Below are 27,113 nucleotides of genomic sequence, written 5' to 3'. Positions count from 1 at the left end.
ACTATATTCGCATTCCTTCACTAAAACTGGGTCAAAATTCTAAAACACCCCTCATAATGGACTGCAGTGGTTTAAGGAGGCAGCTCACCTCCACTTTTTTAAGGGGAAGACAATAAATACTGTCATAGCCAGCAAAGCCCACATCGTGTGAAAGAATTAAAAATGATCCTGAAAGGGCGAGGCAGTGCAGTAGTTCTGTTGCAGAGGATTCAAATGAGCACTTTGTTTGATAAGTCATACTACAGAGGTAAGCTGATGGGTATGAACACCAAAATGCTTGGTGCATTGGCAGACCTGCTAGAGAGACATTCTCTGTTGAGGGGGAGCCCTGTGCCAATATTTCACAGGGCTTTGCACAGTGCTTGGAGCCTGTCCTCTCCAGTATGGCAATGGTGGCCAACTCCAAACACACACATTTGAGACCCAACCATGATGCAGCATTCGATGGTCGGTGTCTCAGCTTTCATTGCAGCACCAGCAGAAACCATCCAATATCTGGGTGCAGCAGTGGAAGCTCAGACTTCCTGCATGCAAGCTCAGCTTGCTGTCATCACAGTTGTGGATACTGGTGTACAAAGCAGTTTGCAGGCTGTCACAGTAGTCCAACAACTGAGGTGCCACCCTGGGAGCAGCAGTGGCCCCGTGGAGCATGAACCTGCTTTTTCTCTCTCAGATGACAACATTCATCACCCCACAACTGTCACTTAGCCAGTGTCCTTGCTTTTGTTTGTTGGCTGGCCCAGACTCTTGCTGTCCATGCCAAGATGGCACGATCCAAAGTCGGGCTTTCTACATCCAGAACTACTTGAGTATATTCTAAAAACCTATCTGCAATCTCCTCCAGTGAGAGTCAGCAGCCTTCCACCACCCATTCAGAAACTGAACTGGACTAGCCATATTAATACCAGAGCAGGTCAAAAACTATGGCAGGTAACTCACCTCCTGAATTTCCAAAGCACATCCACCATCTACAAGGCACAAGTCAGGAGTGTAAAGGAATACTTTCCACTTGCCTGGATGAGTGCAGCTCCAATACGAAGCTCGACACCATCCAGGACAAAGCAGCCCACTTGATCCCTACCCCTTCCACAAAATTTCAGTCCCTCCACTATTGGCGAACAGTGGCAGCTGTATGTACCATCTACAAGGTGCACTGCAGTAGCTCACCAAGGTTTCTCATGCAGCACCTTCCAAACCCACGACCACTACCATCTAGGAGGACAATAACAGCAGTTACTTTGGAACCCCACCACCTGGGGTTTCCCCTCCAAGTCATTCATCATCTTGATTTGGAAATATATCGTCGTTTCTTCACTGTCGCTGTGTCAAAATCCTGGAACTCCGTCCCTAACAGCACTGTAGGTATACCTACACCTCAGGGACTGCAGCGAGTCAAGAAAGCAGCTCCCCACCACCTTCTGAAGGGCAACTAGGGATGGGCAATAAATGCTGGCCTAACCAGCAATGCGCACATCCCATAAATTAATTTTTTTAAATGTTGCAGACACTGTAGGAGCAGGACTCATTCTGAAAGTGAACTAGCTTTTGCTAAGTAATATTGTACTCTGCTCTATTTACTGATTTCTACTTATTGCCCGTCTGGAAGAACAACTGAGTGATTCAGCAACTTGCTGACGGGCCTTTTATCTTTGATAGTTTGAAACGCCTGTCTGCTTAATAATGCCACAACTCCAGTATAGGAGGAATGAATCACGTCCAAATACGTCCTGACATCCATATTTAAAAATTGAACTGGCTGCAAGAAGGGGTGAAAGGGACCATGTTTTCACATTACCTGATGCTTGCACTTCCATGATGTACTGATGTAAATCTTGGCCCTGCTGAATTACATCAAACGTCATGTTGTTCATGGCCAGTTTGCGTTCTGTGTGTCGCTGCAGTCGTTGTTCAGCTAACGTCAGGTCTTCTGTATTAAAATCATTCATTTGACGGAGAAGGTCTTCATTCCAGGCATCTAACTCTGCTGTCACCTGATAATGTATCACAGGTATAGACAGGTGATGCAAAGTGGGTGATAAAATGATACATTAAAGTTGGATGTGAAAGAGCAAATTTCTCTGATATAAAAAAAGAAAAAAAGCTTTACATTTTGTAAGTAAACAAATCCATTTGAATGAATTGAGCAGAGCCTTTGTGTGGTTGAATAGCTCCCTACATATGTGCATGTACATTTACAATAGGGTGGAAATGCAATATTTAAACAATAACTCTACTCTGAATAGAAAGTTAAAAGATGTAGCAAATATTGTAAAGTTGCTACCTGATAATACTAGATTTAGTTAATTCAACAGCAGAATGTAGGCCTACTACAGGAATGCATTGAATTGCATGCAAGTTACCAAATGGAAATTGACCATTCAGTTTAACCAATGTCAGCACTTGGACTTTGTGTGAGCAAATCATTTTTACCACATTTACTCACCCTGGGCGAAATTCTCCGGAAACGGCGCGATGTTCGCCGACTGGCGCCCAAAACGGCGCCAATCAGACGGGCATCGCGCCGCCCCAAAGGTGCGGAATGCTTTGAGGGGCTAGGCCGATGGCGGAGGAATTTCCGCCCCGCCAGCTGGCGGAAACGGCCTTTGTTGCCCCGCCAGCTGGCGCGGAAATGACATCTCCAGGCGGCGCATGCGCGGGAGCGTCAGAGGCCGCTGACAGTTTCCCACGCATGCGCAGTGGAGGGAGTCTCTTCCGCCTCTGCCACGGTGGAGACCGTGGCGGAGGCGGAAGGGAAAGAGTGCCCCCACGACACAGGCCCGCCCGCGGATTGGTGGGCCCCGATCGCGGGCCAGGCCACCGTGGGGGCACCCCCCCGGGGTCAGATCACCCCGCGCCCCCCCCCCAGGACCCCGGAGCCCGCCCGTGCCACCTTGTCCCGCCGGTAAGGTAGGTGATTTAATTTACACCGGCGGGACAGGCAATTTATCCGCGGGACTTGGGCCCATCTGGGCCGGAGAATCGAGCGGGGGGGCCTGCCAACCGGCGCGGCGCGATTCCCGCCCCCGCCGAATATCTGGTGCCGGAGACTTCGGCAACCGGCAGGGGCGGGATTCAAGCCAGCCCCCGGCGATTCTCCGACCCGGCGGGGGGGTCGGAGAATGTCGCCACCTGTTCTCAAACTCATTCTGAACTTCATGCTGGCTCGCATTTTCTGTTTCTCTAGATATTTGCAATTCAGGAGATCCCATTTTGGCACTCAGGATTGATTGGGAGATATAGAATCATAGAATTTACAGCGCAGAAGGAGACCATTTGGCCCATCGAGTCTGCACCGGCCCTTGGAAAGAGCACCCAATGTAAGCCCACGCCTCCACCCTATCCCCGTAACCCAATAACCCCACCTAACCTTTATGGACACTAAGGGCAATTTATCATGGCCAATTCACCTAACCCGCACATCTTTAGACTGTGGGAGAAAACCGGAGCACCCGGAGGAAACCCACGCACACACAGGGAGAACGTGCAGACTCTGCACAGAGAGTGACCCAAGCAGGGAATCAAACCTGGGACCCTGGAGCTGTGAAGCAATTGTGCTAACCACCGTGCTGCCCTAAAGCCCTAGCAAATGGTAATTACTCTGTGCCAGAATGGCGAGGTCCAGCTTTTGAGATATTGGACCTCAGACCTCATTGTTAGATAGCCTGCATGGTGCAATGGGGTGTCATTTTAAAGACCTTGATTAAATCTTCAATCTTGTTTCATGAGTGAGATTTGAAACAGGATAGATAGTTTAGAGGAGCTAAAGTTTATGGGCAGTGGAGAATGGAAGGATGACCAGGAGAAGGTCAGAGTGAGAATGGGATAGATGGAGGTTTCATCAGCAGATGGACATAGGCTGGTGTGATGGTGTGTAAAGTTATAGAGGTGTAACTGATGGAAAGCGCATATTTTTTTTAAAAATTCATTTACGGGATGTGGGCACGCTGATTAGGCCAGCATTATTGCCCATCCCTAGTTGTCCTTCAGAAGGTGGCGGTGAGCTGCCTTCTTGAACCGCTGCAGTCCCTGAGGTGTAGATACAGCCACAGTGCTGTTAGGGAGAGAGGTCCAGGATTTTGGCCCAGCGACAGTGAAGGAATGGTGATATATTTCCACAGTAAGAAGTCTTACAACAGCAGGTTAAAGTCCAAGAGGTTTGTTTCAAATCACTAGCTTTCTGAGCACTGCTCCTTCACCTGAGGATGGAGCAGTGCTCTGAAAGCTAGTGATTTGAAACAAACCTCTTGGACTTTAACCTGGTGTTGTAAGACTTCTTACTGAGCTCACCCCAGTCCAACGCCGGCATCTCCACATCATGATATATTTCCAAGTTGACATAGTGAGTGACTTGGAGGGGAACCTCCAGGTGATGGGGTTCCCAGGTATCTGCTGTTCTTGTCTTTCTAGATGGTAGCGGGTTTGGAAGGTGCTCCCTAAGGAACTTTGGCAAGTTCCTGCAGTGCATCTTGTAGATGGGGCACATAGCTGCCATTGTTCGTTGTTAGTAGAGGGATTAAATGTTTCTGGAAGGAGTAGCAATCAAGTGGGCTGCTTTGTCCTGGATGGTGTCGATCTTCTTGAGTGTTGTTGGAGCTGCACTCATCCAGGCAAATGGAGAGTACTCCATTATACTCTCGATTTGTGCCTTGCAGATGGTGGACCGGCTTTGGGGAGGTCAGGAGATGAGTTGCTCGCCATAGATTTCCTAGCCTTTGACCTGCTCTGGTAGCCACAGTATTAGTGTGGATAGTCCAGTTCAGTTTCTGATCAATGGGCTCTGGTCAGGGATAATTAGGGTGCTGAGTTTGTAAACACTGTGACAATGACCAGGAAGGGCACTGGAATTAGTGGTAAACATGCAGAGTTAGTGGTGTTGTGGGGAAGAGGAGGGGCAGGGTGGGGCATGAACAATGTCTTTGGTCTTCCTGTATTTAGGTAGAAGAAATTATGGATCATCCAACAGTGAATGCTGGAGAAGCAGTGTGACAACATGGAGTCAGTAGAGTGGTTGAGGAGCTCGACGTCTCTTTGGAAGATCCGACACAGGCATGATAAATAGTCTTGTTTAGTTCTACAGTTGCTGTTATAGTTAATCTTTCAAAAAATTCAATCTGGTCCATTGGGCAAGATTTCTCTGATCAGATAAAAATCATAATTACAGACCCTCGCAATTGCTCAACAATGTATTTATATTTCCTGGTTTCCCTCTGACAACTTCCTTAAATAGCGGCGTTGGAGCAGGATGTGAGTCTTGAAGTCTTAAAAATGAGAACTGAGGAATATTGACAATCCTCACCATTCATCCTCTTATAGCGAGAAACAGAGGTCAGCATATCCACTTAAAAACAAACTTTAATTATGCAAATTAGTTGTCTCATTATTCTCATTGATCTCTTCACCCTTCCTAATGTATTATAAATGCATTTCATTTATACGTTAAGTTTCTACTTAACACATACTCTTATACAATGTTGTGCAACATGCTGTAGTCAAAGACAGGTGTTGAATGGTGTCCTTGGAAGGGTTGAAACTCTTGTGACCACAGTCCGGTGACTCCCCATAATGGGGAGAAAGCAGGATTAGGCTATGGAGTTGATCGATCAGCCATGATCATGACGAATGGCGGAGCAGGCTTGAAAGGCCGAATGACCTCGTCTGCTCTTATCTTCTATGTTTCTATGTGCATGTTTATTGAAAAATTCAAAATCAGTCATTCTACTCTACTTGTATTTCATCAGTGCTTTTCCACACCTACCAAACTCCTTCCCCACCCACCAGTTTTGTGTTTGGAGCTGAAATCGGTAGACTCAAGGGGCGGAATTCTCCCCCCCCCCACGCCCGGTGTGATATTCGCCCGGGCGCTGCACGAGTCCCGCCACGCCGTCCCGACGCCAGCACGCGATTCTCCCACCCCCCCAAACCGACGCGCAGCGAATCACGGCTGGCTGCTGGGAGAATCGGCACTTGCTGTTGGTAATGGGCGAGCGGCGATTCTCAGCGGCCTGCCCAACACGACAGGTTCCCGCCGGCGCCATCCACACCTGGTCGCTGCTGGTGGGAATAGCACGGGGGGGGGGGGAGGGCGGCCTGTGGGGGGGCGAGGGGGGTTCCTGCACCGGGGGGGGGCTCAAAAGGGGTCGGCCTCTCTGAAGGAGGACCTCCTTTCCTCCGCTGCCCCGCAAGATCGATCCGCCATCTTCTTGCGGGGCGGCTGCGGGGAGGACGGCAACCGCGGGTGACATCATTTACGTGGCGCCGGTCGCGTCATTTACGCGGCACCGCTTTTACGCGGCGCCAAGGCCCGGCGCGCGTAAATGACGCGGCGCCGCTCCTAGCCCCCCCCGGTGGCGGGAGAATAGGGGGCTGGGAATGGCCTCCGACGCCGGAGTGAAACACTCTGGTTTTCACTCTGGGGCGAAATTCTCCTACCCGCTCCGCCACATTTCTGCGTCGACCGGCCGGCGGGAGTCTCCGTAACACCGGCCGGTCAATGGGGTTTCCCATTGTGGGGCAGCCCCACGCCGTCGGGAAACCCCCAGGCGCCGGCAGAACGGAGACTCCCGCCGGCGGAGAATGACGCCCGAGGTGTCGGGACATAGTCTCCTGATGGGAGAATTGCACCCAAGATCTATTGGGACAGACACATCTCCCTAGGGAAGTACTTCATCTGTTTGAACCATGGACTTACCTCAATTGTGTACTGCTCAAAAATCCGAAGCTGCAAGAAAATGTCTAACTTGATTTTCCGCTCATGGAAAAGCTCTTCCATCTGTCCCTGGGCTTCATCGAGCTGCTGGAGAACACTTTCAATGTGACTGATGGAGCTATTGTGTGGCGTTTTATTGTTGGAGATTGCAGAGTCCCTGTGGCAAACCAAAACATTAAAGCAGTCCAAAAAGCAGAAAGCTGTGGCTGCAAGTTTTCAACTATACTCACAACTGTTTGAAACAGACAAAATCTAAAAGGATTGATGAAGATGCACACAGCGTTCATTTAGTGCGATAACTAGAAACAGGCAACACTGTATTTTAAAAGTTCAAACAAAGAACATACTTTCTTTCATGCGCTGACATTTGACCTCAAAACACTAACAAGGGCATGAAGTACATTAATCCACAATGATTTCCTTTCAAAAGCTGTAAGCTGTTGAGAAACAAATCTTGAATCCTGTTTTAGTCCAATTTACAGAACCAACGGTTTGCCAAAGATTGTCATTAATATATGAACTCCATTTTAAAATAACTAAAAATGTTGGGCGGGATTCTCTGATCCTGAGGCTAAGTGTTGACGCCGTCGTAAACGCCACGGCGTTTTACGACGGCCTCAACAGGACCCCAGGCTCAGCGATCCTGCGCCTGACAGGGGGCCAGCACGGCACTGGAGCGACTCAAGCAGCTCCAGGTGCCGATACCGGTGTCAAACAGGCTCCGCGGTCTGCGCATGCGCGCTGTGGCCGGCGCGAGTTCGCATATGCGCGCCTGCCTCGACGCAACATGGTGGAGGGCTACAGGGGCCTGGCGCGGAGCAAAATAGGCCCCCACCAGGAGAAGCCGGCCTGTCGATCGGTAGGCCCCAATCGCGGGCCAGGCCACGGTGGAGGACTCCCCGGGATCAGATCCCCCCTCCCCCCCACCAGGCTGCCCCCCGCAGGATGTCTCGCCGAGTAGGAGCACACGTGAATGGCGCCGGCGGGACTCGGCCTATCTCGGGGACCACTCGGCCCATCCCCATGCCGGAGGATCGGCAGACCGGCATCGGAGCGGCGTCGCGTGTATCGCGTGTGTCCCCCTCCCCCCGCAGATTCTCCGACCCGGCCCGGGGTCAGAGAATCCCGCCCGCTACATTTGTACAGGAAGATCTAAATTGAATGCTCAAGCATGAAAGTCTTTTGCTGTAAAGATAGTTTGTTGCATTACTGATTATGATGTATCTAAAAATACTGTTCAGAATAATGAACATGTCCCATTTGATTTATTTTATCTTCATCTGTGATCTATTATCACTCACCTGAGCTGCTGAATTAGGTCCTCCCCTTCCTTTATGACATTCAGGGTCGCCTCAAGTGTTGCCGTTTGTTGCTGTTGAAACTGTTTGATAAGTTCCTGTACTGCATCCACCGAATCAGCACAGACATCTTCCAACAGCTCCTTTTGGAGTTCTTCCATCCATGCCCACAGCTGCAGGAGGCGAAACATGGGAATGACACAGAAATTAAGTTAGCAACCTCTCTTGTTATATTCTGTGTGACCACGTATTCACCACTAGGTACATCCAAAACCTTAAAATATTCCTTGCGGACCATCTGCCACTTTAGTAGTTGGCCACTGAGGCAATCCTTTATACAATATGTTTTCCTTTGGCCACAGTTGACATAATCTATTTTAAAAGCTCCAAAGCATAATGCATCACTTCAGGCATTATTACAACAATGGAGAAAAGCCACTTCAGCTTTTCTGAAGCACTCCTCAACAAATCAGCTCCCACGATATCTCTGTAAAACATTGTTCGTCTTTGCAAATGAATCTATGGGCGCAACTCAACCAAAAGGGAACAAAGTCCCCGAGCGAGTGCGTTTAGCTGGGTGTTTCCCAGCGCCTGCAGTGCCGAGAAGCACATGGCTATTCACGACTTGCATTGTATAAGGGGCCTGAATGGGAAATGGGCGGCTGAGACCGCACATTGCTCCATTTTGACCAGCATAGCGAGGCCCCCCAAACACCCACCCAGCCCGAACACACTATGGGAGGAACCCAACCCCAACCGCACTCCACACCCACTCCCACCCCAACACCCACGCCATGCACCCCTGGCCCAATCGTACATGCACAAAACATGCCAGCTTGGAACCTTGGCAGTGCCAATCTGGCACCACCTATGCCAGCTGGCAGTGCTACCTGGGCAGTGCCAGACTGGCACCCAGCTGGCAGTACCAAGGTGCCAGGCTGGCACTGCCAGGGTTCCCAGATGGTACCAGCAGTGCCAGGGCACTACCCTGCCTGAAGGACATGCAGCTGAGGGTCTCCGATCCCCTGGGAGACCCCCACGAATGCCATTCTGTCTGGTTCCCGATTATGGAGACCAGTGCTGAATGGCGCTTGCCTGAGGTCTCTGAGATAAAGGGGATAAACGACCCCTAAATGCGGCTCTGGGAAACCAGAGGTTATCATCTATGTTGAGATACCAGGAATATAAGTTGCCTGAAAACTGTTCAACACAGCAAATCGTACATACAGCACGTTCTTCCTGCCCATAAATCTTATTTCCTGGTGTCATCATTTCTGGTCACACTTTTATGTTCTTGTTCTTGTTAAAAATCCCTATATCTGTATTTCCCATTCAATTCTTTAATATTAACGAACTCTGGTTAAAATGTGAATACGTATTTTGGTTACTAGGTGGCACTGTTCTTATCTTTTGGTCCCCAACTGTTCAGAATAAGTTCTTCTGATGAACTGAAATTGCCACTATTCAAAATAAGGTTTTTAATATCAACTTGGTCCAGATCTTCTGGACTTTGGATCATTGGAGACCTGATGTACCCCTACCCCAAGATGCACTTTGGGACCTTGGGAAGGTCCAACACAATGACTGGGAAATGCCCGGGAAGTTTGAACTTCCAATGGGCTATTTCCTTGCACCCTGGGACCCTCTGAAAAAGTATCCAACTCTGAATCAGAGACTTCATATAGTTTTGATTTACTAAGCTGAATAGTCACCCAGGAAAGGTTAGATGGAAGAAGCCTAACCAAAGGTCATCTGGACTCTTTTCTCTCCCTACAGACGCTGCAAAACCTGCTGAGATTTTACAGCATTTTCTCTTTGGCTACCGTCTCATTCACCCTACCCAACTCACTGACATGACACCCTACCACTTCACCCATCTGCCACCCTACCAACTTACCACCCTGCCCAGCTGCTACTGTACCCATCTACCCACTTACCCTGCCCACCCTACACACCTGTGCATTCACCCACTCATTTACATTCAATAACACACTAAAAAGCTGTTTAACTGCCCCAGCTTTTCACGGAGTTAGTGGGCACTTACCACAATATGGTAGGTAGCTAGTGCCGCAAAATCGTCTTCCTGACGATCCAGTGCTATAAGGATGCGGTTTGATGGAAGACGACTCTGCATTTCTGAGGAATCTGGGAACAAAAGATTCGGCCAGAAATGTGGAGCTCTGTCGTAGTGAAGAAAGTGGGAGAGGAGTGGTAATCTAACACTGATTTCTACTCCTCAGAATCCTCGGGCCTTTGGTAGTTTCTCTGTCTTTATACATTTCTTAATTCATACTGAACGCTAATTTGTAACTTATTCCAACCCCCAACACCCCACATTTGTAAAGTATCATGTATCATCGCAGAGTATCCACCAGTCCTGAACAATGAATTAATCTGAGCCATATATTTCCCTAAATAACACATCATCAATTACACATCATGATCAGTTGGCAGGAGGCATTTTCAGATGTTTGCTCCCCATTTCTACACTGAATGCCTCACCCTTGTTCACACTGAATCATGGCTGAGAGATTTTGAAACTCACCCAAAGGCAGGTGAGCTGAAGTGGCAAATGGCCTCAGCTTCGGACTTTCAATCTTTTTCCTACAGGTCAAGGGGTAGGCTGCACAAAACCTAATGGACGTATATGCTTTTGAAAAGCATGAACACCCTGGCTTTGAACAAGTATTAGTTTGAGGAAATCTGTTTTGGTTGACTAAAGTATTAGGATGCAGTTGAAAATGGATTTTGTCATAATTCTGAAAGAAATCATTTATTACTTGCTAAAAAAAATTCATGTAACATTGTCTTTAGTATTTGTGGCATTCAACTGCATTAAGTTTCAGCAACCCATAAATCATCTGATAAAAGCGGGAAACCATAAAATGAGAGTGCATCAGCAGGCAGGCTGCAGTGGTATTCAGCAGTTATCTTTGGGTTATCAGTGGCAAATTCTGGATAATCTCTTCCATCAACACTAGCAAGCAAGGTAGTGAACAATTGGGTGATGTAACAATAATAAATCAAGCACACCGTGAGCTAAAACTAACACAAACTTCAATAATAGGTACAAATACTGCATGATCAGTACGGGGCAGCACGGTAGCCTTGTGGATAGCACAATTGCTTCACAGCTCCAGGGTCCCAGGTTCGATTCCAGCTTGGGTCACTGTGTGTGCGGAGTCTGCACATCCTCCCCGTGTGTGCGTGGGTTTCCTCCGGGTGCTCCGGTTTCCTCCCACAGTCCAAAGATGTGCAAGTTAGGTGGATTGGCCATGATAAATTGCCCTTAGTGTTCAAAATTGCCCTTAGTATTGGGTGGGGTTACTGGGTTATGGGAGTAGGGTGGCGGTATTGACCTTGAGTAGGGTGCTCTTTCCAAGAGCCGGTGCAGACTCGATGGCTCGAATGGCCTCCTTCTGCACTGTAAATTCTATGATAATCACAAACTTGTTGCGTTTATTCCAATGTGTAATCAATTCCACCATTACTGTTCTACGGATTCACAACTCCAAAGCCACGAACACCTGATGAAGGATGCTGCCAAAAACATTTTCTTATCTGCTCTTTTAGATGTCCATCAGCCTACTGTTTATTTGCAAGATTCGCTGGTTTTATTTCAGATTCTCTAGTGTGTGTGGTTTTCTTTACATCCTCAAACAGATGGCCACATCCCAGTTTCTATTAGTTTGGTTTTAATGAGTTACGGAAAGGTTTTCTGATCTTCAAAATCAAGAGTGTTTTGTTTTAAGATTTAACCACACTGTTGTTATTGGTAAGTTTATACTAAGGTGCGGATATGTATGAGAATGTATTCGCCAAAGTGAGAATGGCATACTGCTTCAATTCATACTTCATATTTTACATATCAGCACATGATAGGTGCTGAATGACACTGGATCATTCACCAGTAAGAGCAGAAATGACTGGTTGGAAGGGATGATGGGGAGAGGGGAAAGTGATTCCTGGATTGGATATGGGATAAAATGGAAGGACTGATTGGACAATCGTAGCATCACAAATGCAGGCATATTTCTGAGAGAAATTGCCTCTGCATTATAAAAGTATCCCTTTAAAATGTTTTGCCTTAACACCACCCTTTGAATACATCTTTCCATTTAATTCTTTTAATGCAGCATTTCTTCCACAAAATCCATTTTCCTGAAATCCAATTTCCACTAGTTTAATTATGTGGTCTGTCCTCAGTCCTCATAAGGGGCTGGTTTAGCACACTGGGCTAAATAGCTGGCTTTGAAAGCAGACCAAGGCAGGCCAGCAGCACGGTTCAATTCCCGTACCAGCCTCCCCAAACAGGCGCCGGAATGCGGCGACTAGGGGCTTTTCATAGTAACTTCATTTGAAGCCTACTTGTGACAATAAGTGATTTTCATTTCATTCCAACTTTAGAATTAACATATATAGCTTGATCTCCTCATTCCCTCCTCATTTGTTAGAAGTAAGTCTGGTATTGTCTTCTCCTTTGTAGGTTCCCTCATTTGATGTTTAGAAATAGATTCCTGAAGGTCTTAAATGAACTTTCCCGTGCATACAGAATGCATGATGCATCTCAGGCATTATATAAGTGACCAATAGTTTCTTCCCTTCTCATTGCAGGATTTTATTGACTGATTTCATTAAGTCCTGAATATTAGTACTTGGGAAGCAACAAACCATTTGGGATTCATGGAATGATCAATCTATCTTGTCATGAAGAAACCTATGACTGCAGTATTACCTTTAATCTGATCTGAGGCAGAATTCTCTGAAAATGGGGCTATGTCCCCCATGCCCGTGAGAAAACAGGCGCGAATCACTCTGGATTTTCCATTTTGCAGGGCTCTTGCAGGGCCCCGGAGTACTCCACGCAGCTCCGGCTGCCAATATGGGGCCCCGCACTACTGCTTGCGGATCTGCGCATGCGCACGACGGCCGCCGACATGGTGGCCCCAACAATATAGGCCTCCCCACACGCTCACCAATCAGTGGCCCCCCATCGGAACTCCGGCCATCCTGGAGGCACCCCACAGTGATGGATCCCCCCGCCCCCCATCAGGGCGGTCGTGGACTGTGTTCGCAGCCGCCACTACGAGTGCCCGCTGGGTGGAACCATGAGGAAACCACTCTGGCGGGAACTTTGCCAGCTTCTGGTTGAGAATCGCCGCGGGAGTCTCTTTAAATGGCCCCCGACCGGCGCTGCGTCGACCGCGCGCGCGAGACTGGTGCCAATTCTCTGGTCTGCAGAGAATCGCAGGAAGGCGCCGGACCCGATTGCGGGTCTGACGTCCCATTTTCTGCCCCCGCGCCGAGCGTGATTTTGGTTCGGAAAATCCCGCCCCTGTTCTCTATTCATTAAATTTAAGATGGCGCCGGAGCAGGGCAACTCTCTGTGAGGTCTCTTATCTCTTATCACCGTTCTGACCTACTAAAACTCGTTTCCACTTCATATCTGACAGATTATTCTTTTTTTGTCTACTATGTACGTACTGTGTACGTTCCCGTGGCCGCAGAAAAATACTGTTCATTGTACTTTGGTACATGTGACAATAAATCAAATCAAATCAAATCCTTTGATCAATTATTTATTTCCCTGTGTTATTGGCCTGTGGGGGGTTTACCGCTCAGTACTTTTCTTGACTGCAATTATTGCTGAACATTTAGTTCCACAGGTTTCCTCTGTTTAATTATCACATGCCGCAGGGCTCTCATTCATATTTAATTTGCTACACTCTGTTCCTTTATCCCAGGTGTGACAACTTAATGGAAGCAATGTTCAGATATTTTCCCTCCCTGCGTTCTGTGGTGTTGGGTGTTCTAACACACAGAAGAGCCAACACAGTTGCATATGGTACAACGCTTGTTTATTTAAACTCACTATTTACAACTTGGTCTTTGCACTCTGCACGTGGGGGGCTCCCTGCTTGTGGTGTTTCAACAGCTCTTTCATGCTTCCTTCTCCCCAGACCTACTGACCTCCAGGTGTCGTGCTCGTGCTTTTTATGTGGTTGGTGTTCTTGTCTGTGATTGGTTGTGGTGTTGTGTACTCTGATTTGCCTGTTAGTGTGTCCATCATGATGTGTGTGTTTGAATATCATGACATCCCCCCTTTTTACAAAGATATGTGCCTACGTGGTAATAAATATGATCGTGACGTGAGTGCATCTAAGAGTGTGTGTGTGTCGTGTGCAGCATGTGTCTATGACGGAACTATGTACATGGGGCGATGTCGAGTGCGTCACATGAATCCAGTTGTACCATAACATAACAGAAATGCGAACGAGAGAAGAAGAAAAAAAATTTTGAACAGTTGTCCAGTCAGACGACATCTGGAACGATAAACAACAACAGGTTATCATGTAAAATTGTCCAACTTATTAAACATATGAACTGTATTATAAGTCCATTCTAATGGGTTTGCGACGAATTCGGGTTGACCGCCTTAAGGGTGGATCAAGAACCACCGGCTGCTGTGCAGGCATGGCCATGGGTGGCGATGGAAAGGGCGTGATGTGCGGCAGCTCCACAAAGTCATCCTCGGAAGCCTGTTGAGGATCTGGCGTGTTGTGTGGCTGTGAACGTGGAAGTCGGCGAAGGGCGCGCCGATTGCGGCGACGCACGGAACCATCCGGCATGCGAACCAGGAACGAGCGGGGAGCCACTTGTCGGAGGACTTCGGCCGGTGCTGACCAGCCACCATACGGTTGATGGACGCGTACTTTGTCTCCGGAGGACAGGGGGGGCAGGTCCGTCGCTCGTGTGTCGTACCGACCTTTCTGGCGATCACGCTGCAGTTGCATGTCCCGAAGAACCGCCTCATGGTCTGTTGTCGGTGCCAGGACGGAAGGTACCGTCGTCCTGAGGGAGCGACCCATTAGTAGCTGCGCTGGCGAGAGGCCCGTGGATAACGGGGCCGATCGATAGGCCAGCAAGGCAAGGTTAAAGTCCGATCCGGCATCAGCCGCCTTGCACAGGAGCCGCTTTGCGATGTGGACACCCTTTTCAGCCTTCCCGTTCGATTGTGGATGCAGAGGGCTGGATGTCACATGAGTGAAACCATATGCTGCGGCAAAGGACGACCATTCACGGCTGGCAAAACAAGGTCCATTGTCTGACATGACAGTCCTTGGAATGCCATGGCGAGCAAACGTTTCCTTGCAGGCCCCAATGACTGCGGACGACGTCAGATCATGGAGAGGCATGACTTCCGGGTAGTTTGAGAAGTAGTCTATAATAACAATGTAATCTCTGCCGAGCGCGTGAAATAGGTCAACACCCACCTTCGCCCAGGGGGACGTCACCATCTCGTGTGGTAGAAGTGTTTCCGGAGGTTGCGCCGGCTGAAACCTCTGACAGGTTGTGCAGTTGAGCACCATGTTGGCTATGTCTTCATTAATACCCGGCCAATATACCGCCGCCCGGGCCCTTCGTCTGCATTTTTCGACACCCAAGTGGCCTTCGTGTAGTTGACGAAGAATCATCTGGCGCACACTGTGTGGAATGACGATCCTATGCGATTTCATAAGGACCCCGTCTATATTGGTGAGATCATCTCGCACATTGTAAAACTGGGGGCACTGCCCTTTTAGCCACCCTTCCGTCATGTGGCGCATCACTCGCTGCAGCAGAGGGTCAGTCGCCGTCTCTGCGCGTATGTGAGCCAGACAAGGATCATCAGCTGGCATATTTGCTGCTGTCAGAGTCACGTGTGCCTCAATTTGACGCACGAACCCCTCCGCATCTGGTGGTGTGCTCACTGCTCGGGAAAGAGTGTCCGCCACTATGAGTTCCTTCCCCGGAGTGTAGATCAGTTCAAAATCGTACCTCCTGAGTTTGAGTAAGATGCGCTGGAGGCGAGGAGTCATGTCGTTCAGGTCTTTGTTAATGATGTTGACCAGGGGGCGGTGGTCAGTTTCGACCGTGAATCGTGGCAGGCCATACACATAGTCGTGGAACTTGTCCAGTCCAGTTAACAAGCCCAGGCATTCTTTTTCGATTTGCGCGTAGCGCTGTTCGGTAGGGGTCATGGCTCGTGAGGCATACGCAACCGGGGCCCATGATGACGTGCTGTCTTTTTGCAGGAGTACCGCTCCAATACCAGATTGGCTGGCGTCTGTTGAGATCTTTGTAGGGCGAGTCGCGTCAAAGAAGGCCAGCACTGGTGCCGTGACCAGTTTGTGCTTGAGCTCCTCCCATTCCTGCTGATGCGACTGGTGCCAGTTGAATTCCGTCGATTTTTTTACGAGATGGCGCATGTTTGTTGTATGAGAAGCCAGGTTGGGAATGAACTTCCCAAGGAAGTTGACCATGCCCAGGAATCTTAAGACAGCCTTCTTGTCAGCCGGTCGTGGCATGGCTGTGATGGCGCTAACCTTGTCTGCATCGGGACGGACCCCGGACCTTGAGATGTGGTCCCCGAGGAATTTCAGCTCCGTCTGGCCGAAAGCACACTTCGCACGGTTGAGACGCAGGCCATTTTGCCGTATGCGGGTGAAGACACGTCGAAGACGATGCATGTGTTCCTGCGGAGTGGTGGACCAAATGATGATATCGTCCACATATACACGTACCCCTTCGATGCCTTCCATCATCTGCTCCATAATGCGGTGGAATACTTCAGATGCCGAAATGATGCCGAATGGCATCCGGTTGTAGCAGAATCTGCCAAAAGGGGTGTTGAATGTGCATAGTCTTCGGCTGGCCGGGTCCAGTTGGATCTGCCAGAATCCTTTGGACGCATCCAATTTAGTGAATATGTTGGCTCGCGCCATCTCGCTGGTGAGGTCTTCTCGTTTTGGGATGGGATAGTGTTCCCGCATGATGTTGTTGTTCAGATCTTTTGGATCTATACATATACGGAGCTCGCCAGAGGGCTTCTTTACACAGACCATGGAGCTGACCCATGGCGTGGGCTCCGTGACCTTGGATAGGACCCCTTGGTCCTGAAGAATCTGCAGTTGTGCCTTGAGGCGGTCTTTGAGAGGCGCAGGAACCCTGCGAGGTGCGTGAACGACAGGGATGGCGTCCGGTCTGAGTCGAATCTTGTACGTGTGTGGCAATGTCCCCATGCCTTCAAAAACCTCCTGGTTGTGAGCGAGGAGGGAATGGAGATTCGCGTGGAACTCAGCATCCGGGAAGTCGGATATCTCATCTGGAGAGAGAGACATGATGCGCTGTACCAGGTGAAGGACCTTACACGCTTGTGCGCCCAGTAACGAGTCCTTTGATGAGCCCACAACTTCGAAGGGGAGTGTGGCCGTGTACCCCTTGTGAGTCACCTGTAGCTGGCAAGATCCTACGGACGGGATAACGTTCCCGTTATAGTCAACCATCTTAAGCCGGGATGGTGTGATGAGTGGTTTGACCTTCATGGCCTGGACTGCAGAGTAAGCAATCAGGTTGGCGGATGCGCCGGTGTCCAGACGGAAGGCGACGCGCGATCGGTTGACCGTCAGGGTGGCACACCACTCATCGTCTGGATTGATGGCATTGACCTTGTTGACATCAATGACGGCAACTCTGAAGTCATCCTGGTCATCTGCATCACTTAACTGGAAGTCTTGATGCGTGGGCTGGACGGTCCTGACTCGTGTGCGAGGTTGTCGAGGATGCGCCGGATCCATGGGTTGAGCCGCACGACAGCGGGCTGCGTAGTGGCCTATCATGGCACATCTGTTGCACTGTTGGTATTTTGCAGGACATTGCCCTTTTAAGTGTAGACCTCCACACTTGCTGCACGTCATGACGTCACGGCGTTCGTTGCGCCACTGCGCATGCGCAGTGCGATCTTGCGGTGGGCGCGCCTGCGCAGTGCGTCCCTCGTTGTGGCCGTTATTCTTGGCGCGCACCTGCGCGGGAGACCGCGAAAAGCGCGGGAAGCGGCCGCTGTCGTCCGGGCCGTGGGGCGGGAAGAAATCGACGGCCTGGATGCGTTCAACGTCGTGGGCGGCCTGGCTTGCCGATTCGACGGCTGGGGACCCCCTCCGTGCCAACTCGGACGCCTGAAATCGGGCAAAACGGCAGGCAGCATTCTCATGGAGGACACAGGCTTCCACAGCAGACGCTAAGGTGAGGCTCTTTATTTTAAGAAGCTGCTGGCGTAGGCCACTGGAGGCAACGCCAAAAACAATCTGGTCCCTGATCATGGACTCTGTGGTGGTGCCGTAACCGCAGGACTGCGCCAGAATCCGGAGGTGCGTCAAAAAGGGTTGAAAAAGCTCCTCCTTACCTTGCAGGCGTTGCTGAAAGATGTATCTTTCGAAAGTTTCGTTTACTTCAGTTTGAAAGTGCTGGTCCATTTTGAGGATGACCGTGTCATATTTGGCCTGGTTTTCGCCTTCCTCGAACACCAGTGAATTAAAGACATCATTTGGGTGGGGGCCTGCGTAGAAGAGGAGCATTGCAATCTTCGAATCATCCGAGACATTCTGTTTTTCGGTGGCACGGATGTACAGGTCAAATCGCTGCCTGTAGAGCTTCCAGTTGGTGCCTAGGTTCCCCGTGACTTGCATCGGCTGCGGTTTGCCGGTGTGGTCCATGTCCAGAATGGCAGGTTGGTAGGCAGGTATCGATCCACTCCTGTACCATGTGGTGTTGGGTGTTCTAACACACAGAAGAGCCAACACAGTTGCATATGGTACAACGCTTGTTTATTTAAACTCACTATTTACAACTTGGTCTTTGCACTCTGCACGTGGGGGGCTCCCTGCTTGTGGTGTTTCAACAGCTCTTTCATGCTTCCTTCTCCCCAGACCTACTGACCTCCAGGTGTCGTGCTCGTGCTTTTTATGTGGTTGGTGTTCTTGTCTGTGATTGGTTGTGGTGTTGTGTACTCTGATTTGCCTGTTAGTGTGTCCATCATGATGTGTGTGTTTGAATATCATGACACGTTCAATGTACAGTGTAGCTATTTAGTTCTCCAGCTCACACTTAGTTTATTGAGGGACTCAATTAACCAGTATTTCATGCAAGCCTACTACTTTGGATATCTTGTGGATCCAGGATGGTCTACACCCTTTCAGCTTAGGCGGGAACAGAAGAACATAGATTGGGGGCGGATGTTTGAGGGCAAATCAACATCTGACATGTGGGAGGCTTTCAAGTGGCAGTTGAAAGGAATTCAGGACCGGCATGTTCCTGCGAGGAAGAAGGATAAATACGGCAATTTTCGGGAACCTTGGATGACGAGAGATATTGTAGGCCTCGTCAAAAAGAAAAAGGAGGCATTTGTCAGGGCTAAAAGGCTGGGAACAGACGAAGCCTGCGTGGAATATAAGGAAAGTAGGAAGGAACTTAAGCAAGGAGTCAGGAGGGCTAGAAGGGGTCACGAAAGGTCATTGGCAAATAGGGTTAAGGAAAATCCCAAGGCTTTTTACACGTACATAAAAAGCAAGAGGGTAGCCAGGGAAAGGGTTGGCCCGCTGAAGGATAGGCAAGGGAATCTATGTGTGAAGCCAGAGGAAATGGGCGAGGTACTAAATGAATACTTTGCATCAGTATTCACCAAAGAGAAGAAATTGGTAGATGTTGAGTCTGGAGAAGGGTGTGTAGATAGCCTGGGTCACATTGAGATCCAAAAAGACGAGGTGTTGGGTGTCTTAAAAAATATTAAGGTAGATAAGTCCCCAGGGCCTGATGGGATCTACCCCAGAATACTGAAGGAAGCTGGAGAGGAAATTGCTGAGGCCTTGACAGAAATCTTTGGATCCTCGCTGTCTTCAGGGGATGTCCCAGAGGACTGGAGAATAGCCAATGTTGTTCCTCTGTTTAAGAAGGGTAGCAAGGATAATCCCGGGAACTACAGGCCGGTGAGCCTTACTTCAGTGGTAGGGAAATTACTGGAGAGAATTCTTCGAGACAGGGTCTTCTCCCATTTGGAAGCAAATGGACGTATTAGTGAGAGGCAGCACGGTTTTGTGAAGGGGAGGTCGTGTCTCACTAACTTGATAGAGTTTTTTGAGGAGGTCACTAAGATGATTGATGCAGGTAGGGCAGTGGATGTTGTCTATATGGACTTCAGTAAGGCCTTTGACAAGGTCCCTCATGGTAGACTAGTACAAAAGGTGAAGTCACACGGGATCAGGGGTGAGCTGGCAAGGTGGATACAGAACTGGCTAGGCCATAGAAGGCAGAGAGTAGCAATGGAAGGATGCTTTTCTAATTGGAGGGCTGTGACCAGTGGTGTTCCACAGGGATCAGTACTGGGACCTTTGCTCTTTGTAGTATAAATAAATGATTTGGAGGAAAATGTAACTGGTCTGATTAGTAAGTTTGCAGACGACACAAAGGTTGGTGGAATTGCGGATAGCGATGAGGACTGTCGGAGGATACAGCAGGATTTAGATTGTTTGGAGACTTGGGCGGAGAGATGGCAGATGGAGTTTAATCCGGACAAATGTGAGGTAATGTATTTTGGAAGGTCTAATGCAGGTAGGGAATATACAGTGATTGGTAGAACCCTCAAGAGTATTGAAATTCAAAGAGATCTAGGAGTACAGGTCCACAGGTCATTGAAAGGGGCAACACAGGTGGAGAAGGTAGTCAAGAAGGCATACGGCATGCTTGCCTTCATTGGCCGGGGCATTGAGTATAAGAATTGGCATGTCATGTTGCAGCTGTATAGAACCTTAGTTAGGCCACACTTGGAGTATAGTGTTCAATTCTGGTCGCCACACTACCAGAAGGATGTGGGGGCTTTAGAGAGGGTGCAGAAGAGATTTACCAGAATGTTGCCTGGTATGGAGGGCATTAGCTATGAGGAGCGGTTGAATAAACTCGGTTTGTTCTCACTGGAACGAAGGAGGTTGAGGGGAGACCTGATAGAGGTATACAAAATTATGAGGGGCATAGACAGAGTGGATAGTCAGAGGCTTTTCCCCAGGGTAGAGGGGTCAATTACTAGGGGGCATAGGTTTAAGGTGAGAGGGGCAAGGTTTAGAGTAGATGTACGAGGCAAGTTTTTTACGCAGAGGGTAGTGGGTGCCTGGAACTCGCTACCGGAGGAGGTGGTGGAAGCAGGGACGATAGTGACATTTAAGGGGCATCTTGACAAATACATGAATAGGATGGGAATAGAGGGATACGGACCCAGGAGATGTAGAAGATTGTAGTTTAGTCGGGCAGCATGGTCGGCACGGGCTTGGAGGGCCAAAGGGCCTGTTCCTGTGCTGTATATTTCTTTGTTCTTTGTTTGTTCTTAACAGGTATCACAATATGTAACGAGTGCTCATTGTTAATTTTTTTGCAATGCACTTTCATAAATTAACTTCTCCCTATCTCGAACTTCATCCGCGGCACTTTTCCTCAAATGAGAAAATCTGGGTGCGATTTAACGGAAACAAGAGTCCCGCTTTGGGCACAAATAGCGGGGTGTTTCTCAGAGACTGCAGTGCCAAGAAGGACTCCACTATCAAACGGGACTTTTTTTTAACCTCGGTCAGGCATACAGTGCTGGAAGAGACTGGGATGCCATTTTTAAATGCCGCCCCAATCTCTCGACCCCCTCAACCACCCCACTGTGACTTCCGGGACACCCCCCCCCCCCCAGGACTCCCCTCCCCACAACTTACCTCTTAGGGGGCCCTCAAACCCCCCTCCCTCCCCTACCTCTTAAGGGCAGAACACCCCCAGACCCAATCCCTGGCAAGGGCAACCTGGCCCCTGGGGACCTTGGCACTGCCAGTCTTGTACCCTGGCAGTGCCCCTACCAGCATGGCAGTGCTACCTGGGTGACAGTTCCAAGGTGCATTGCTGGCAGAGCCAAGGAGCCCAAGTAGCAGCAGGAATGTCAGGGTACCACCATGCCCAGAGTCCAACCGCCCGGGGACCTCCGATTGCTTGGGAGACCCCCCCCCCCCCCCCAGGTGCTGTTACGCCTGGTCTACATTTGTGTGGACCAGTGTTAAACGGTGCCATGGCGAGGTCTCCCAGGTGTGGGCTTTCGATCCCGGGCCTCGGGATAATTAGGCGTAGATATATTTAAATGAGCCTAATGGCACATTTAAATATGATAATTTGGATCTCGTCCAATGAGGGCGAGATCCAGATTGTGAAGTCTCGCGAGATCTTGTTAGATCTCGCGTGACATGCCGAGCATCGCAAATCTCGTGAGATTTAACGGCCTCGTCAACTCACCGAATCGAGTGCGATGAGGTCGTTCGATCACGCCCATTATTTTTGTGCTGAAAGAACTCACTTGGCTGTCAGTCTGAAATGTAGTAATAAATATAAAAATTTAAACTTATTCTGCATAGCTACCGAGTACAATCTTGAAGACTCCCCCTCCCCTTGCAATATTGAGGGACAATCTGATTTTTCTATAAAAGCATTAAAACCATTGGCATCAAATTTCAATGGCATTGAAATTACAGCACTGTTAAAATTCAAATCTAAACTAGATTCAAAAATTATCAGCAAAGTGTTATTCATCTGTCCTCTCCAGATGCAATCATCCAGATGCAGTAGAAATTGGTATGCTCTGTGCTTTAAATGTCAGTCTCAATTGAGCACTATTTTTCATGACATTCAAATCCATTAATCTTTCAACATAAACGTCATCCGTAATATTTGATAGCCAGGGTGACAGTGACTACTGACAGAACAAAATCTGTGTCAGTACTCAAAAGTGCTAAAGTAAAGCAAGCTGTAACAATTAGAAAACTGAAGATGTGAATAAACTTCAGCGTTAAGTTAAAAACTGCTGGAGCTTTACTTCTGTATTTGATGAACATAGTAAAGACTCCTTAATCTGATTACAGTCTTGTATTTACTGTCAGCATGCATTTCTTTCTTAACATTATAAAAGATTAGTATTGAATATGTTGCTGAGAAGGTATGTTTCTATGTTAACAAACGTATGCTATACATTCCATACTGTTTTAAAGTTCATGGTATGAACTGGTTTCCTTCTCATGGTTATAAAATGTACACCTGACTTCATGCTCAAGAATGTTAATGAGTTCACAAGAAAGGTTGTGTGGTGATGTGCATCAATGTAAATACATGTAGGCTAGCTAGACACTAGAGGAAGCACAAGAGACATCACACACACACTCAACCAATAGATCAAGTAGATAGGACACGACCAATAGGCATTCATGATACACAAGGTGGTGACACAACCACAGCGGGGCATTACACCAACCCATACATAAAGGACACCACACACATGATCTGCCTCTTTCCAGTGGAGAAAGTCAGTGAGTAGAGACACAGGATTGATTCAATATTACACCCACCACGTGGATTGCAGCAGCTGGTTAGTCAGTCTGGGTAGCTATAGTAGGATTAGCAGTAGTGTCGAACTCGAGTAATAGAAGTGTAAATAGTTTAATAAACGTGTTGAAGTTATCTCCACGTCTGAACCTTCCTTTGTCAAGTGCACCACAAGGAAGCCGCTTATGTTACACCTACAACATAACAAATCAGGTTGGGAACATTATTACCATACATTTAAATATAATTTGCGGTTTTCCCTGCACTAGAACATAGAACATAGAGTGCAGAAGGAGGCCATTCGACCCTCGAGTCTGCACCGACCCAATTAAGCCCTCACTTCCACCCTGCCCCCGTAACCCAATAACCCCTCCTAACCTTTTTGGTCACTAAGGGCAATTTAGCATAGCCAATCCACCTAACCTGCACATCTTTGGACTGTGGGAGGAAACTGGAGCACCCGGAGGAAACCCACGCAGACACGGGGAGAACGTGCAGACTCCGCACAGACAGTGACCCAGCGGGGAATCGAACCTGCGACCCTAGCGCTGTGAAGCCACAATGCTATCCACTTGTGCTACCGCGCTGCCACGTAGGGAATTCCCTACGTGGCAGTGCGGTAGCACAAGTGGATACCACTGTGGCTTCATGTTGGCTGAGTTTACTACAGGCCTGGACTAACTGAGACCTGTTGAACAGTCTCCGCCGAAACTGCACAGGCAAGTGCAACCCCCAGTGGGGGGAGGGTCATACCTGGACAGTATCCTAGCACTGCCGGGGAAGGGAGCTTCCATTAAAGAGGTCTGTTGGGGGGGGAGGAGGCGCTCTTGTGTCTGTCGGGTGGCAATATATGTGCATGGGGAGGGTCCCGTGTCCATGAAGGCTCTCCATGTCCAAGGGGCAGGGGCGGGGGGTGATCCTATTTGTAAATTTATTTTTTAGAACGCAGATCTCGATAGTCGAGGTTGCTGGCGGTGTGGGCTCCGCCAGCGTGATATCGTGGGACCCGCCTCCAGGATTCTCTTTTTTCTTTTGACTATCTGTGGAAACTATGGTGGGAACGGCCAGCAACGGAGCCAGCCGGTACTCACCTCTTTTCCTGCCTGAGTTGACACTCAGTCAAAAATGATCAAATTCCACCTAATGAATTTAAGGGAATTGTATAACAATATTAATTGAAGCAAAAAAAAATGCCTTGCTATCAAGGGACACAGCTTGATTGTAAACTTAGTTATTTAGAGCCAAAACATTCTTCCTGCATTAAAATCCAGCTGAGTAGGGCAGCACGGTGGCGCAGTGGTTAGCACTGGGACTGCAGCGCTGAGGACCTGGGTTTGAATCCCGGCCCTGGGTCACTGTCCATGTGGAGTTTGCAAATTCTCTCCGTGTCTGCGTGGGTTTCACCCCCACAACCCAAAGATGTGCAGGTTAGGTGCATTCGCCATGCTAAATTGCCCCTTAATTGGAAAAAGAAATAATAATTGGCTACTCTAAATTTTTAAAAAGAAGAAAATCCAGCTGAGTTCCATTAAAACCGTATGGCATTTGAGAACCGTGTTCTCCCCATGTCTGCGTGGGTTTCCTCTGGGTGCTCGGTTTCCTCCCACTCCAAAAATGCACCGGTTAGGTTGATTGGCCAGGCTAAATTGCCCCTTAGTGTCCAGAGGTGTGCAGGTTAGGTGGGGTTAGGGGATGCGGCAGGGAAGTGGGCTTAGGTAGGATGCTCTTTCAGAGGGCTGGTGCAGACTCGATGGGTTGAATGGCCTCCTTCTGCACTGTAGGAATTCTAAGTACACTGTAGTACCTCACTCAAAGTACCTTTCTTCACCTGTAAACCTAAGTTAGAGGGTTTAATCAGGCTGTGCAACTGTGTTTGCCAAGTACAATTCCAGCCTTTAGTAACAGAATTTGGATGTCTAAATGATCAAAATCACGGGCGAGATTCTCCGATCCCCGTCAGGTCGGAGAATCGCCGGGGGCTGGCGTGAATCCCGCCCCCGCGGTTGCCGAAGTCTCCGGCACCGGATATTCGGCGGGGGCGGGAATCGCGCCGGTTGGCGGGCCCCCTTGCTCGATTCTCCGGCCCGGATGCTCCTGCCGCTAAAATGCCTGTCCCGCTGGCGTAAATTAAACCACCTACCTTACCGGCGGGACAAGGCGGTGCGGTCGGGCTCCGGGGTCCTGGGGGGGGCGTGGGGCGATCTGGCCCCGGGGGGTACCCTCACGGTGGCCTGGCCCGCGATCGGGGCCCACCGATCCGCGGGCGGGCCTGTGCCGTGGGGGCACTCTTTCCCTTCCGCCTCCGCCACGGTCTCCACCATGGCGGAGGCAGAAGAGACTCCCTCCACTGCGCATGCGTGGGAAGCTGTCAACAGCCGCTGACGCTCCCGCGCATGCACCGCCCGGAGATGTCATTTCCGCGCCAGCTGGCGGGGCACCAAAGGCCTTTTCCGCCAGCTGGCGGGGCGGAAATTCGTCCGGCGCCGACCTGGCCCCTCAAGGTTGGGGCTCGGCCCCCAAAGATGCGGAGCATTCCGCACCTTTGGGGCGACGCGATGCCCGTCTGATTGGCGCCGTTTTGGGCGCCAGTCGGCGGACATCGCGCCGTTTCCGGAGAATTTCGCCCCACAACCAAAGTTCAGATCAGAAACTTAACTGGAGCAGCCACATAGAAACTGGGACTACAAGGTCGGAGGCTGAGAAATCTGTGGTGAATAACTCACCTTCAAACTCTTCAAGGCCATCGATAAGACAAATCAGGAGTGTGATGGAATATTCCCCTGGATATGTGCAGCTTTAATAACACTCAATAAGATAAATTGGGGCAGCACAGTGGTGCAGAGGTCCCAGGTTCGATCCCGGCCCTGGGTCACTGTCCATGTGGAGTTTTGCACATTCTCCTCGTGTCTGCGTGTGTTTCACCCCCACAACCCAAAGATGTGCAGGGTAGGTGGATTGGCCATGCTAAATTGCCCCTACATTGGAAAAAAAAATTGGATACTCTAAATTTATAAAAATCCACCGCTATCCACGCCCCCCATAGAACATAGAACGATACAGCGCAGTACAGGCCCTTCGGCCCACGATGTTGCACCGAAACAAAAGCCATCTAAACTACACTATGCCATTATCGTCCATATGTTTATCCAATAAACTTTTAAATGCCCTCAATGTTGGCGAGTTCACTACTGTTGCAGGTAGGGCATTCCACGGCCTCACTACTCTATGCGTAAAGAACCTACCTCTGACCTCTGTCCTATATCTATTACCCCTCAGTTTAAAGCTATGTCCCCTCGTGCCAGCCATTTCCAACCGCGGGAGAAGGCTCTCACTGTCCACCCTATCTAACCCCCTCATAATGAGAATGATTCCAGTGATGAGGAACTCCAGTTGCATAGATAAATGAGAGAAGTTGGAACAATTTTCCTTGGAGGTGAGAAGGTTGAGATTAAATTTGACAGAGGTATTCAAAATCGTTAGGGGCCTGGGTACAGTAGGTGGGGAAAAAAAACACTTCCCACTCGAGGAAGGATAGAGAACAAGTGAGCACAATTAAACTAATTAGCAAAAGAAGCAATGGAAAACATTTTCATGTGGTGAGTGGTTAGGATCTGGAATGCACTGCTTGAGAGTGTGGTGGAGGCAGGTTCAATCGAGACGTCCAAAAGGAAATTAGATTGTTATCTGAAAAGGAAGAATGTGCAGGGGTACAGGCAGAAGGCAGGGGAATGGCACGAGGTGAATTGGTCATTCGGGGGGCCGGTGTGAACATGATGAGCTGAATGTCCTCTTCTATGCTGCAATGAATCTGTGATTCTGTATATATTCATTCCCTCCACCACCAGTAAACTTTAGTTGAAGTGTGTACCATCTACAAGAGGGGCTCCTTCAACTGTACCTTC

The 27,113-nt window shown here is 49.2% G+C and overlaps 1 protein-coding gene across 3 annotated transcripts in view; it reads right to left on the bottom strand.

The window, feature by feature from the left end:
* Positions 1-27,113, bottom strand: part of kalrna (kalirin RhoGEF kinase a) — a 1,210,365-nt gene that overhangs the window by 526,640 nt on the left and 656,612 nt on the right. For all 3 annotated transcript variants that reach the window (XM_072475613.1, XM_072475615.1, XM_072475625.1), the window contains exons 12-14: positions 8,008-8,177; positions 6,689-6,863; positions 1,796-1,991 (exon numbers count right to left, since the gene is read on the bottom strand). In XM_072475613.1, coding sequence (XP_072331714.1) covers positions 1,796-1,991; positions 6,689-6,863; positions 8,008-8,177 — 541 coding nt within the window. The remainder of the gene's footprint in view (positions 1-1,795; positions 1,992-6,688; positions 6,864-8,007; positions 8,178-27,113) is intronic.

Source organism: Scyliorhinus torazame, chromosome 2 (genome assembly GCF_047496885.1).
Source record: "Scyliorhinus torazame isolate Kashiwa2021f chromosome 2, sScyTor2.1, whole genome shotgun sequence".
Lineage (NCBI taxonomy): Eukaryota > Metazoa > Chordata > Chondrichthyes > Carcharhiniformes > Scyliorhinidae > Scyliorhinus > Scyliorhinus torazame.
This window is presented reverse-complemented; position numbering and strand designations above follow the sequence as displayed.